Source organism: Onychostoma macrolepis, chromosome 04, assembly GCF_012432095.1.
Source record: "Onychostoma macrolepis isolate SWU-2019 chromosome 04, ASM1243209v1, whole genome shotgun sequence".
Classification (NCBI taxonomy): Eukaryota; Metazoa; Chordata; class Actinopteri; order Cypriniformes; family Cyprinidae; genus Onychostoma; species Onychostoma macrolepis.
In genome coordinates this window covers 31,794,026-31,808,600 of record NC_081158.1, presented here as the reverse complement: position 1 = coordinate 31,808,600, position 14,575 = coordinate 31,794,026, and the positions used below count along the sequence as shown (strand labels likewise).

Here is a 14,575-nt window from a genome sequence, read left to right as displayed (position 1 = left end):
GATTGACATTAAAAAAAGTGGGAATGATGGTTCACATGTGGTCATATGCATGCATGATACTGGCCCGAGGACAGCAGCCAGTGTCTCTCTGTTATATAGTGGATATAGATCAATGGATTAGTTTAACAGCTCAGTGACAGTGAAGTAGGTTGGGCGATGCCCAGATGTGGGTTTCCACAGAGGCCCCTGCATACAACAGCTGTTGGATGAAGAATATTGCTTCCTTCTTAAGTCAAGATGCTCCACCACCCTCTCTGTCTTTTATTTTGGCTGTCTAGGGGTTTCTTGCAGAAATGTTACTCAAAAGACTTTATAGTTCTTTAACAGCAATAAAACCTTTCCACTGCACAAAAGGTTCTTTAGATTGTTAAAATGTTCTTCACACTGAGAAAAAAAAATGGTTCTTTAAGAACTGTTCATTGAAAGGTTCTTTATGGAGCCCAAAATGGTTCTTCTATGGAATCTTTGCAAAAAATCTTTTGGAACCTTTCTTTTTTAGATTATATATAGAACTAACACATCTGCAAACTTCGGGACTCTTGTGACGCGACAAACTCTCATTCGTTAGACCTCATGTCAACTTGACATCGCATTGATCTACCCAGCAGACATGAAAATGTCAATGGGCTCGATTTTGTTAGCGCATGATTGCCACACGCTCTCAGAAACACACACATACTCAGTTGGACAACACAAGCATCCCAGCGGGCCCACGCTAAGCCCTTTGGGAAATTAGTGACAGGATCACCAGTGTGGGGATTTCCTCCACGGCCATATGTCGCTTTGCAGAGATGCTGTGTTCACATTGACATCAACGTACGCCCCATTCTCTCAACCCCCCACTCTCCAAATGTACTGTAAGCCAGAGATGCAAGAGAACAAGTACCGGAACCACACCAGTGCCCACGCTAGCAACCAAGAACACGTAAGCCACCACATATACAGTACAGAAATCATTGCATTTGTGTTAGAATCTCACACAGCCTGCTAGCGAATATTTCAGGCTGGTGGACTGACAAAAATAGCTTTTAGGGCCTTTAAAACAGGCAAAGGTCCATTAAAAGAGGCTTGACTGAAGATTGTCTTTTGGGCGTTGGGTACAGAAGGGAATAATCTGATGTGAGCCCCATCTGACAGATCTGAAATCCCTTTAAAACACACTCTCATCTCCTTCCAGCTCTGTGCTCTGATCTGAGACTACCACCAGACCAGGATTACACACAAAGAAACCTACATGCTTCAGATCAGCGTGATCTTTCTAATAAACAGCTTGAGCAGGAACACACCGGGCCATAGATTAAATGTGGGACGAATGACATCTAAAGACGGATGGACAATTCAATCATGCAACATTGTGTATTAAATGTCCCAGACTTCCTGCTCAGACTTCGATATCATCACTAATAAAATCAGAAAAATCCTTCATCATACACACACAGAAAGCAAACAAAACTCCTTGCATGAGAATTGCACAAGTGTTTTATTACTTATTTTATGCTTAAAAGACAAAGAATTTGCCAATTAGATTAAATATATATAATTATATATTCTCTGAAAACAAGGGTTATTATTTTACATGGTTTTGCTTCAAGTAAATTTATCTTGCTTTATGGATACTCAGCATACAGGGTTTTACATGACATTTTTGGGCAGCTAAATCTGATATCGGACACTAGAAGAACAATAAAGAGGTGTGCTGAAGATCTTGTTTACTTTCTACTGCCTCTCTTATATCTTTTGAATATCCAAGATTTAATTTCACAAACCTTAGTCCTTTGGACCCAGAGTGAATGGAATTAAATGCAGAATTTAATAAATCTGCACTGAAAAGCACAAATAACAACTCAGTCAGAGGTCAAACATTTGATCTTCTCAGCCAGATGCACACTTTCAGAAAGCAAATGAAACTCTCCTCCTCAAAGATAATGAGGAATGTTCCCTGACTTTGTTTCTGGAGGCGATGAAAACATTTTGCTCTAAAATTAGCCATGCAATGGGTGTGCTGCATTTTATTAACAAACGTCACTAATGTGTCCTAAAGATAGCTGCCAAGATGACATAGTTATGCGATAAAGGCTTTTAAAGAGCCAAAGATAAGAACGAACCCAACCGAGCGTATGAGGGAGTGGGATTCGAGTGTCTGTGTCTCCATGGAGATGTGAGGACTTTGCTTAATTCAGAGGTTTGGCGTTCAGCCCGGCATGGGAGGACGCTTGCATACACCCGTGCGTATACACACTAACGCACTGGAGTCTAGCGCACTCTGCTGGCCAGCCTGTGTGGCAAACTGCACTAAATCTGTATAACAAGTCTCTCGCAGAAAAGGTCACACTTTAACAAACTCGGCATGTGTGTCAAGTAAAATAAGCAGACACATTCTCCTAACTCCCTGAACTCAATACCTTTCATCAACCGCTCTCTTCGCAGTCATCCCAAACCACACACGCACCATGTGGCCCTCTTAAATGAGTGATCTGGAGGTTTTCGTCAGACTTACTGCCTTTCCTGCATTTATTGGTTTATTCAGAGGGTTTCTGGGGTCTTGTGGCAATACAAATGAGCTGTGAGAAACATGGGGAGGTCTGTCAGTGCTCAGTCACAAAATCCTGTGGGCAGTGGTTTTTTCCACCACAACGTCGCTTCCAGAAATTGATGAGCATCAACTGGAACCTGGTGAGTGCTGCTTATTTGCTTGCCAGCGAGTATGTGCTGAATAATAATAATAATAATAATAATAATAATAATAATAATGACTTAACTGCTACGTGTTTTTTTACCCACATAAAGATTAAGCAGAAATTGCCTTGTTTACGACGTCTGGCTGACTCAAACTGCACTGATCTGAAGTCCATGCAGGCTGTTTTGAATTAAGTCATTAGGATGTATAGTCTTAATTTAAGGTTCTGCAGAACATCTAGGTCAGGACTGACCGTGGGCCATGATATCTGGGACAGAGTAGCTAAACATAAGAATGAGAAAAAGCGCCATAATGCGAGTGACGGATGGAAATCTGTGACTCTTGGACACAAAGGCCTAAAAAAAATAAAAATAAAATAGGCGACACATTAGGTCAGGGGTCACTGAATCTGTCCGAAAGTATGCCACAACATTACGCCTCCTGTGCTGAACAAGTTTTAATGAGGACTATGGATGCACAATGAGTCCAGAGAGCATCATAAAAGGTCATAGCAACTACTAATATGAACTTTTCATAAAAATATTTCCAGTGGGAAAGACATAAGACAGACAATTGAAGGACATTGACATTGTAATTGTTCATTATTTTTAACACTACTTCCCAAACTAATATTTCAGTAAGCAAAACAAACATTCCCCCGGTAATGGTGTGCAAGCAGCTTTAAAACAAGATTTACTTGATAATCAAAATTGCATAAGATATTATAGCTATTTTATATAACCATACATATACATACATACACACAAGCCAAACAAGACTCATCTTAAATAGTAAATTTATCGGCATATAAATCTGAAATCCGACATGAGAAGCACAATATACAGGTGTTCTGAAATGCTTTGATTTTATTTCTTTTAACCATGTAAGATTTGATGCCTTTCAATCTTTAGCTAATCCAATGACTTTTTTTTTTATGTAATCTCTCATTGTAGCAGCCTGGTAAACATTTTAATTCCCAGCAGATTGATTTTTTTTTATTAAATATTTGTATTATTATTATTTGTAAAACTAATCTTTAAGGCCAAAAACCCCACAGGCTTGATTTTAAACCAGGATTAATGTTCTACAAACCCGGCGAAACCTTAAGAAGCTTGAACTACTGACACAGTTGGACGCATAACACGACGCACACACAGAGAAACGAGGCTACAGATGCTGGCGTACCTATTTACAAGCAACGTCATGTATCAACTAATAAGTCCTAATTTATTGGGCTAATTTGCCTAATTGCATTTCATGCAAGACAACGGCCCCAAGCAGTAATGTCAAACAGACAAGCACAACCTACATTTTCCAAATGAAACGCTCTGAGGCTCACACCTTGCGTGTGAACAAATGAGAACTTCCTGGACAACATATTTACTGAACATATGCTTTACACACAGCAGCGATCACCAGTATTTACTACTGAACAGAGAACAATGACATTACACATGACCTTAGACAAAAGGACAAGAAACCTTTAAATGTTGTTACACTGACTAATGTTCAGTTACGTGAAACCAACAGAGCAAACTGAGAGATCTAATTGTATTAGCCCGAAATGCCCTGTCCAACAGCAAGAGGATTACCGCAGTGAGAGATTGCCGTATTGCTCATGCCGACGAACCCGTTGTGACCACCCCACCCAGCTGAGCCCCTCTGACAGACACATGGGCCATTTACAAATTAAACGGGCTCAAATTCTCACTAAATATGCATCCGTGCATGTGTGATTGGGCCGTAAGTCATTCTTTCAAAGCTATTGACAGGAAATGGTAATAGAATAGAGGGCAGACAGAGAAGGATTACATCACAGTGATACTGTTTAAGGCAAGACATCCGAGGTGAATAGGGTAAAAAAAAATGTAATGTTAGATATCACCATATTTCCCAGGTTTATTGATTACATTAATAATAAAACAGATTATCAAAAATTAAGAAAAGAGTTTTCTGAAATGCTGTTTAAGTATGCAAATGAGGTACTAATTTATTTGCATTCTCTTTTGTATTCTTAACCGTTTTAATCCATTTAAATATAATTTTAATCATTATAATCATCTTTGCTTTTATTCTTACTAATATTTCTTATGCATGCTCATTTTATGCATCTTTGATTATTTTATTATCTTATACGTAAAGTGCTTTCAGTGACTGAGGTACTATCTAATTTATTTGCAGAAATGTCCAGAACAGAAATCTGAACATTGGAGAAGGCCAGTTTCAAAATTAACATTTTAGAGTTTAGGTTTAGTTTGTTTTTACAGAGGATGCTTTTGATATGTCTTTTTATTACTCTGAGTCAGAAAATACCGTCAATAGCCATTGAAAAAAAAAAAAAAAAAAAAAAAGTTCACCATATTTTTAAAAATAAAATTGTATACAACCATGCAAACAATGGCTCAATCTACACAATATATTGTTTATGAAATCTATGCAGTAGATGAAGTGCAATAAAATAAACACTAAAGCATTAGTCTCAAACTCAATTCCTGGAGGGCCCACAGCTCTGCTTAGTTTTGCTCCAACCTTAATCAAACACACCTGATCCAGCTAATCAAGGACTTCAAGATAACTAGAAGCTTCCAAGCAGCTGTGATTTGGAGCTGGTTGGAGCTAAACTCTGCAGAGCTGTGGCCCTCCAGGAATTGAGTTTGAGACCACTGCTATAAAGTGTATTTTAGATGTTTTCTTTCCACTAGTCTGAAATAATTATGGGTACCCAAATAGTGCATGAAAAATGTTTTTACCTACAGTGTCTTGCCTTAAACAGACCGAAAAAGAACATTCAAAATGTTAGGACAGTTCGAAAGGGAAAAAAAAAACCTTCCAACCTTACAACTAGGGAGTGTAATATAGAAACTGTAACACAAGCAGGTGGAAACAAGGCTCTAGAGAGATAGAGGTGAGAATGAGAGAGAGAGCCATTTACCGGATTCCCAGCTGCCATGGCTGACAGTAACCTCTGCCTCCATTTGTCCTTCCCCAGTTCCCCGCTCTCGTCCACACCTCTCTCAGGCTGGAACACACAGATCTGAACCGTCACACAATCGCTGACGAAAGAGGGCAAAACTCTTGCTAACAATGCAAATCTCGGCTTTCCGGAAACCAAACTGGATCCACATGACTTCCTTTTTTCTTGGGCATCACCAACGCAAAGCGCAGCCTACGAGCCCCAAAGCACCAGTGCCAAATGCTTCAGGCCAGAGCAGTGCATGATGGGAAGTCTGTGCAAAAAAAAGGCCCGCAGCGTTTGGCACCCCCTCTATCTGCCCCTACAACCATGGCAGTTCCCTTTTTGACTCTTTTCAATAAAGCATTTGCATATTAAGCCAGAAGCCAAAAGGAAATATATTTAGATCTTTTTAAGTCAGCCATTAATGAAATGCATAATGCATAAAGCACATTTATTAAAAAAATATATAAATACAGCCTGCCCACCTCATTTTTGTTCTTTTTATTTTTCTTCTTCCTCTGCCTCTTCTGAAGGAGAATCGTTTCGTATTTGGGTCTGGGATGTTCCTAAAGAGAAAAGGACAAAGAGGCAATTGCTTTCTACTCCATGCGAGACCCAGCGGACAGCTGCAGACAGAGAGTTTCAAACCATTCAAACAGGTCAAAAATCCAGGGCAACACAAGGACACAAAGACTCAACATCTCAAAGAGCAGCAAGAAGAGTTTCAAACGTAAAACTCAAACCTTCGCTTTTTCCTGGCGGGAAAGATTGCGTTTAGAGAAACAACAAGTTAACATATTGGTGAGTCCATTTTTGGCTGAGACCACATGGGGACATTCACATACAGCGTTTGGGGATAAACATTAATACTATCGGATAGGGACGCCACCATTGTGTCACATCACATAACAGTCAGCGTTAGTCATTTTCAGTTGGTCAGTGTTAGGAAACACTGTCACTGAAATCAGCTCTTGGCCAGTGCACTGGACAATACTAGTGAGTAGTGAGTAATATAATGTGACTATGTACGTGTGTGAACGTACCTCCTCCTCCTCCATGCCTGTCAGATCCCAGCTATAGTTCAGACTGATCTGTCTGCGCTTCCAGTGCTCTAGAAACATGGCAGCTAAAGAGAGAGAGAGAGAGAAACGAGGCTTTCAGCAAATGAGTACTGACAAATATGAGCCTAGTGGGAAGAGAAAAGCAAAAGATGATTTATAAGGGGCAAAGTGTCATTTCTTTATGCAAGATAAATCACATCTCATTTACAAGACCATTAAAGGAATGCTCAAAAAATAAATTATCCTGCTAGTTCAATTTACTTCAATAAAACAAGTTAATCCAACATAATTCTATCAAGATTTCATCATGTTCAACCAATTTACATAATCCATTTAACTAAAATTCCAGATATTATTTTTGTCATTAAAGTAAACTAGGAACATGTTTTCCACTTCCCATCATGCTTTGCACTGGGATGTATAGGGATTGTAAATGTTGAACTAAAGTGTTTTTTAATGCTTTTTTTTTTGGCAAGATGAGGAAATGGGAGGACTTGTTAATGTGTAATGTTTTATTATGTTGGTATATGAGAGGCTTTATGTTATGTTGGTGGTTTTGGGAGTTACCATGGTTGTGAAATGTAGAGATTGAGTGCTTGAGTTGAGTAACTATTAGATTTTGTGTAATAAAAAAACAAAAGAAACTTTGGGAGTGTCATGGATATAACCATTACCATTGTTTTGCTAGTATATGTAACGGTTTACTTCAAAATAACTTGATTCTGTCATGTTTCTATTATATGGAACCACTGTCTATCATTCAATTAAGTTCAGTCAAATGGTCACCATTTTGTTATCCAAAAATTACATTGTAATTATTTACCCACTTTCATATTACAAACATGATCTTTTTTCTTCAAACAAAAAATGAGATGTTTAGCAGAATGTTCTTGATGCTCTTTTCCATCTTACAAAAGTAGTCCATAGGACTTATATTAAAAACGTATAGCTATTTCAGTAAGTAAAGCTAAGATACACAGAAGAAAGAATAGTCAAACAGCTTTGGGTGAGTAAATGACGCCAGGTTTTTTGGGGGGTGGGGGGGGGGGACTATCCCTTTAAATCCACACTAAACCAAACAGCAAAGACCAAGGCAGTGTGTGTGCTTCGAAACAGCATTGCATGGCTAATTAATACATCTTAGTACCTACATATAAACAGATGCAGTCTCTCTGCACGCTGCTGGGGGTCTCAGTATGAGTAATAATGTATAGCTTCTGCTACCCCACACAGGTGCCAAAGACAGGGCAGTGTCAGGAATTGAGCGGTTTCACAATGCCTCCATCAGCCAGGCTCGTGGATGCAGGCAGTGACGGAGAGAGGTAACACTACTCTCTGGCCATTCAACATCTCTTCAACTCCATCACTATGGAGACAGCAGCACTTCTGCACGTTAATGCTAGCCGCTCAAACTGGTCTCATATTCGACAGCACTGAATGACAGATCTAAGGCAGCTCTTAAAGTAAATAGTATACAAGTGGCTAATATCTAAACTAGGTTTGTTATTCTTATGTTCAAAAACAAAGCTAGAGTGTAGTGGACTGGAAACATTTGGGTCCTGAGATGTACCATTTAAAATACGCACTTTTCTCTACACAAAATGTTCTTTATAGGGAAAAAAGGTTCTGTAGATTTTTTAAATGTTCTGCACATTGTTTTTTTTTTTTTTAACTGTTCACTGAAAGGTTCTTTGGGGAATCAAAAATGGTTCTTCAATAAAACTTCCACGAAAACTCCCTTTTGGAACCTTTATTTTTAAGAGTGCAAGTTAATCATGTGACCATGGACCACAAAACCAGTCTTAAGTGTAACACATCATCTGAAAACTGAATAAGCTTTCCATTGATGTATGGTTTGTTAGGATCAGACAATATTTGGCCGAGATACAACCATTTCAATATCTGGAATCTGAGGGTGCAAAAAAAAAAAAAAAAAAAAAAATCTAAATATTGAGAAAAATCGCCTTTAAAAGTTGTCCAAATGAAGTTCTTAGCAATGCATATTACTAATCAAAAATGAAGTTGAGATTTACAGTAAGAATTTCACAAAATATCTTCATGGAACATGATCTTTACTTAATATCCTAATGATTTTTGGCAAAATTCTGACCCATACAATGTATTTTTGACTACTGCTACAAATATACCCCAGCAACTTAAGACTGGTTTTGTGGTCCAGGGTCACATATGTTGATGTACAGTATAAACCATCAGATCAACACATGTAAATAAGGGTATAAAACAATAGACAGTGAGATAATGAAACGAGAGGAATTTTGAGTCGTACCCCAGAGGGACATGAAGATGGCGAAGAACACGGTGGCCGGGTTGTCAAAGAGATGGCTGGCACGCGCCGTGCCACACGCTGTGCTCAGATGCCAGTAGTCACATGCTCGATCACAAAGGGGACACATAGTGAAGTTCTGATCCTCGTCACACATCTCCTGGCTGGCAGAAACGCACACAGAAAAAAAAACACCACAATTAGACACGGTCGTGCAACAGTCCAACAAAATAAATTAATTATGGCCTTGATATGGTGCAGCGTGTTCATCCATCAGCATGGCCCAATGTCTAAAGTATCAATTAAAAATGCAACACTATTTTATCTTGTGACCTTAGAAAATGCAGCTGCACTGGACAGAAACATTCACTGCGGTCTCAAAAATAATACCATCTGGCTCACTGTGTACTCAAACAAGTACTGACATTTAAAAGGATCACAATATTCCCTGTTCTCCCCAGGGATGTTTCAGTCACAAATGCATGCTGAGCACATTCTTAAAGCACTTGCAATTCTAGCATAAATTAGTCCCATGAATCAGATGAAACCACATAAACACCAGAACTATGTTCCTTGATTCTAATTATCACTTTAATATCAGCGGAATATAATAATCACAGTACGTTACTCTCAAGCTGGCAGCTGTCGTGTGCCCACCCACAACAGGGACCCGTGCCCAGCCCTCGGTGGGCTTTATTGGCACGTACCTAGGTATGTTTGTTTCCACAGTGGCCCAGCCATAGAAGAACACGATGATGCCCACCACAGACGCAGGGATCAAAAGCTGAGTATAGACACCAAGCCAGGCAAAGTAGAGACCTATCTTCTCGCCAAAGTACTTCCTAAAGGTTACACACAAAACATTGGGAGTGTGCGTTGCATGCGGCAATCAATCAAGTATTGATCTACATCAGAGGTGCCCAAACTTTTTACTACAAAAAGGACTTTGTGCAAATAGTAAATGTTGTATTATATCCAACTATGAATTAGACATGAAGATATGCATAATTTTTTTTTTTTTTTTTTTTTTAATTCACGGTTTTTCCAATTTTATCCTGACATGTCGGGCCAAATCTGTGCCACAGTCCCTGGTTTGGGCATCTCTGATGTGTCAAAGTGATGTGAGAGTTACCTGATAAGATCAACAGGCTGATACTTGTAAAAAGCACCATATCTTGCCCATTCATCATGTAACAGCTGAAACCGGTACAACAAAAATACAGAATTTAAATCACATTCTCCCTTCTGATTCATTGCATAAAAATTCAACAAAACAGCAGCATACTTGTCTGTCGTTCTTCCCCTCAGCTTGTCCACTGGGGTGGAAGTCTCCCTGTAATCATACAAAAACACATTAAGTTAACCTGATAGCAGAACAAATGGCAAAGGAATCCAGAAAAAAACCAAAAAAAACCTCACATCGTGTAGCGGGAACGCTGAATCATAGACCCCGTTGGCTATCAATGTGGTGATACCTGTGAGGCAAAAAAGAGGGCACCTTAAAATACCCAGGAATAATGATCGACTGCTTTGACTTTAAAGTGACCCAACTTCATTGCTTTTGGAAAGCCGGCAGCCTGACTCCTCAAGGCGGAAGACAGCTGACATGTGGAACACAGGCTTTAATCAAAGTAATTAATCAGTCCTCAAAGGAACGACATGTACGCTCTGGTGATTAGCCCTCAATTAATAAAGTAGCTCCCCAGCAACAAGCTGGAAAGACCACCACTACCCATCACCCCCCTCTTTCCACCTCAATGGACCCGGCTTCAATTCGGATCCCAATCCCAGAACTTTGTGACCCAATTTACTCAGTTTGTACAAAACCAAGTGAGAGAAAGTATGAGAGATGGAAAGAAAAGGAGGGGTACGGCTGGAGAACTAAAGAGAGCACCAAGCCGTCCCTTCTGCCGGATAGCCTCGATCTCCCAGTAGCCCCCGGTGGTCCGTCTGCACGGTGGCTTGGTCCAAGGGAGCATATGGCATGGGCTTGTTGCACCCTGTCCCAACTGCACTGTGCCCACATCCAAAGCTCTCATTCTGGCCCTGACTATCTTGAGGATTCCCCGAACTCTAGTCCGTGCTTAGATTATGGATTAATGTATTACTAACCCATGGTTTGGCAGGTCCGTGTGCAGGCAGTGCGTCTGAGGATTTCATACACCTGGGACAGACAGTGAGAGAGAGAGTGAGAGAGATACAAGCAAACAAGAAACCTGAAAATTGTTCCTGGAAAAACCCCGGTGGAATTGGTTTCCTAGAATGGTGCCTAGAGACGGCAGTCTCCTGCTGCTAGCAAATAACTTTTGTTCCCTCTTGTATATCGTGTTCTCTTCTCAACATCCAAAGAACACGTATCACATTGTACCATTCCGGCTGAAAAGAGCTTTCACGAGCAAAGCGATAGAGACTTACTATTCGGCTCCTTGTGGCGTTGTCGAAGAAGGTGTCCTTTGACTTGATGTTGTACCTGCAAAAAGGCCAAAAATAGCGATGAGACATCCATGAATTACCCAGATTCCTTTGGCAATCAAACAAATCCTGTCAAGTCCTCTAAGAAAGGAACAAAATCCCATGTGGCCCCTGATGACATTTAACCCCACATCACCCCAACCACGGCAGGTTCTCACAGATGGAGCTTGTCCCGGGAGAAACAGTGCGAAAGGAACTTGGTACGGCTGTGTTCTTGCTCCTGATGGGGTACTTTGGGCTGGAACGGTTGATTTAACTTCCGCCACACTTCGTTCATGGTGGCGGCCAGACCTTTTTCTTCCCTTAACTCGTAACTCTGAACAAGAGAAAAAAAATTGGCAGCAAAGCATTAGACCAACAATCAGCATCAGTCATTTGTGCTTTTCCCTCTCTCTCTTACATACATCAGAGACCCACTACATAACACATGCAGGGACTTATGAGGGCTTGTGGAGAACTCGCACAAGGACATCCTGAGAGACTCGGGTCTGTCTTGAGAATAAGAGGGAGCTCTGCTGAGTCTTACCTTCTTGGTGGGCACCTTGATCTTGAGAAACTCTGCCTCTCTGCTCAACACCTGCCAAGGCGCATGTAGTCGGATGAAAGCATGACCATGAGCCTTGTTCTGGGGAATTAATTGAAAAGAAAGGTCTTGACACACTGCCTCCAATTTGATTTGTGTCATTTTATGAATTAAAAAAAAAAAAAAAAAAAAAAATACAAACAGAAACCAAAATAGTTTTAAAGCATCCCAGCAGGCACAGAACGTCAATATAAGATCAAGTTGATGTTGGTCATGACGTCAGACAGATCCACACTTAACCTTGGATTTTGGTTACACAACCTAAATGTATTGGATATCAAATTAACATTGACATTGAATTTTGGTCACCCGATCAAATATTTAATCAAAATCAACATCTTATGATGTTGTGTGCCTGCTGGGATAAATGACCTGTTCTTACTGGTGCAACAGATCACAAAACTCACGGTTTGGATCATATTACGATTGGATCATATATTTTGAGTCACGGATCATATAATTTTTCGGATAATCCAAAAAAAAAAAAAAGGATGCTTTTCATTTAAGCTTACTTTAAGTACTTCTATACCACAGCAAAAACTACTAGCTGAACTAAAGTCACTAATAAAACAAGAACAATTACACAAATTACAAGCGTTGATGAATATAAATTTACTAATAAAGTCAATAACACTAGTATTCAGGTGCAGAAATATAATAATTGTAAAACACAATAGTGCTCTTCACTGCATAAGTTAAATATAGCAGACAGAAGCAGGTATTTATAGGCTGCTGTCTCTTCAAGACCAAATGCACGTACCTAATACTGACACATATCCGGTTTCGGTTCACTTAAGACATAACGGACTGTGTTTACCAGAATACTACATATTTTTGTGAATATTTTAAATAAAAGATCAAAATGATTAACAATGCATATTAATTTTTACAGCCTCCTTTGATCATATTTACCAAGGGTGCCGATATTCTTGGCCATGACTGTATGTTACTTGAGCTGCAAAATGGTCTAAATTGTCCTTTTTTAGGTGAGACCATTCTAGTTTATAGATTCGGTTACAGCAGCCTCACAAGTGTTGTGGTTATATTTTAAGCACTAATTTGCAGTGCTGACCACTTGCCTCTTAGGTTTCTAATTGTATTACCGTAAATGCATTTCACATTCGTTTAAACATACTGTGGAAATTATTGCCTGTGGTAATTGACAGCATGCAAACACAAACTTGAAAGTAACCTAGAATAGGCAGTATCAATAGACTGGAAGATTGTCATCAAGCCCATCCAAGAGCCCCTAAAGAGGGACTTATACTTATATATATATATATATATATATATATATACACACACACACACACATACATATATATATATATATATATATATATATATATATACACATACATATATATTACAAACTTGGGGGGTATGGAAATGATCTCTTTTTGCAAATGTAGCCATGAAACCTAACACTGAAGCTGCGTCGTGCCCATACAGAGATGACAGTAACCGTATCTGTCTGGCATTGGTCAGCCATGCCATCTAGAGAAGCATGTGTTAAGAAGAAAGGAAGATGAAACTGAAAGAGACATTGAGATGAGTGATGAGACAGAAAGAGATGATGGAAACCTGAGGACATCCTCACCATCCCCTGCGTTCCAACACCACGGGTGTTTTTTCTCTGCCCCCTCCACACACACACACCCACTCACAAAGGAGAGATAAAAATAACATGTGGATCTGAGAAGGTTAATTAGGATAAGATATTCCAATTAGTATTTCATCTCAGCAGGGTAAGGCAATTAGGTCAATTTGAGCACAGTCTGAGCAGCAGCCACCGCTACAGAAACCGGCTGCGACTGACATTTGAGGGGCTCCTGAAGACCCATGAGCAGAAACGGTTCTTCATGGCAGGTTGAACCCTGTCTTTGACATTTGGTGTAATTAATTCCTCTGAATGGATACAATCCTAAGAATCCATGGCTTACATCAGTGATGCAAACTCTAGCCTCAGATTCAAACTTAAGTCGCACTTAAATAGTTTGACTTGAGACTCGACTCCAAATTAAAGACTTGCGAACAGACTTCAGCTCCACAAGACGACATTGTTCAGATAAAAGGGAGTCTCTTCTGCATGCTTGTGAGATTTTGTGAAATTGGTAACTTAAACTGGTTTAATGTCCTAAAATGTAAAGAAAATAATGAGAGAAGCACTGGCATTTACTTTAGAAAATGCTTGCATATCTGAAATTATACTTATAGCATTATAACTTATGCAGTGAAGCATTATAGAAAAATTTAAATGTTAAATGTAGGTTTAGCATAGTTTGGCTTGAGGGAAAACAAATCCTAGTTACCATAGTTAACCCTTCATTTACTATTCAGAAAAGGAGAAGACATTTTCTGAGTGGATTTATAGATTACTCAAATTAGCCTGCAATACATAAAAAATGAGACAAGATGTAGCTTGATTTGGACTCCACCTCAAGGGCATGAGACTAGACTCTACGTCAGAGACTTGAGAACATGATGTTCACTTGTTGTTATTGACAGCAATGATGCTCATAACACATCTAAAGAGGATAAA

The 14,575-nt window shown here is 39.5% G+C and overlaps 1 protein-coding gene across 5 annotated transcripts in view; it reads right to left on the bottom strand.

Moving 5' to 3' along the window:
• Nucleotides 1-14,575, bottom strand: part of ano2b (anoctamin 2b) — a 46,259-nt gene that overhangs the window by 28,244 nt on the left and 3,440 nt on the right. For 4 of the 5 annotated variants that reach the window (XM_058773891.1, XM_058773892.1, XM_058773894.1 and 1 more), the window contains exons 4-15: nucleotides 11,977-12,075; nucleotides 11,609-11,766; nucleotides 11,394-11,448; nucleotides 11,091-11,142; nucleotides 10,398-10,453; nucleotides 10,264-10,311; nucleotides 10,111-10,175; nucleotides 9,686-9,820; nucleotides 8,982-9,142; nucleotides 6,677-6,759; nucleotides 6,119-6,199; nucleotides 5,610-5,696 (exon numbers count right to left, since the gene is read on the bottom strand). In XM_058773891.1, coding sequence (XP_058629874.1) covers nucleotides 5,610-5,696; nucleotides 6,119-6,199; nucleotides 6,677-6,759; nucleotides 8,982-9,142; nucleotides 9,686-9,820; nucleotides 10,111-10,175; nucleotides 10,264-10,311; nucleotides 10,398-10,453; nucleotides 11,091-11,142; nucleotides 11,394-11,448; nucleotides 11,609-11,766; nucleotides 11,977-12,075 — 1,080 coding nt within the window. The remainder of the gene's footprint in view (nucleotides 1-5,609; nucleotides 5,697-6,118; nucleotides 6,200-6,676; nucleotides 6,760-8,981; nucleotides 9,143-9,685; nucleotides 9,821-10,110; nucleotides 10,176-10,263; nucleotides 10,312-10,397; nucleotides 10,454-11,090; nucleotides 11,143-11,393; nucleotides 11,449-11,608; nucleotides 11,767-11,976; nucleotides 12,076-14,575) is intronic. The other variant, XM_058773893.1, reaches the window with a different exon arrangement.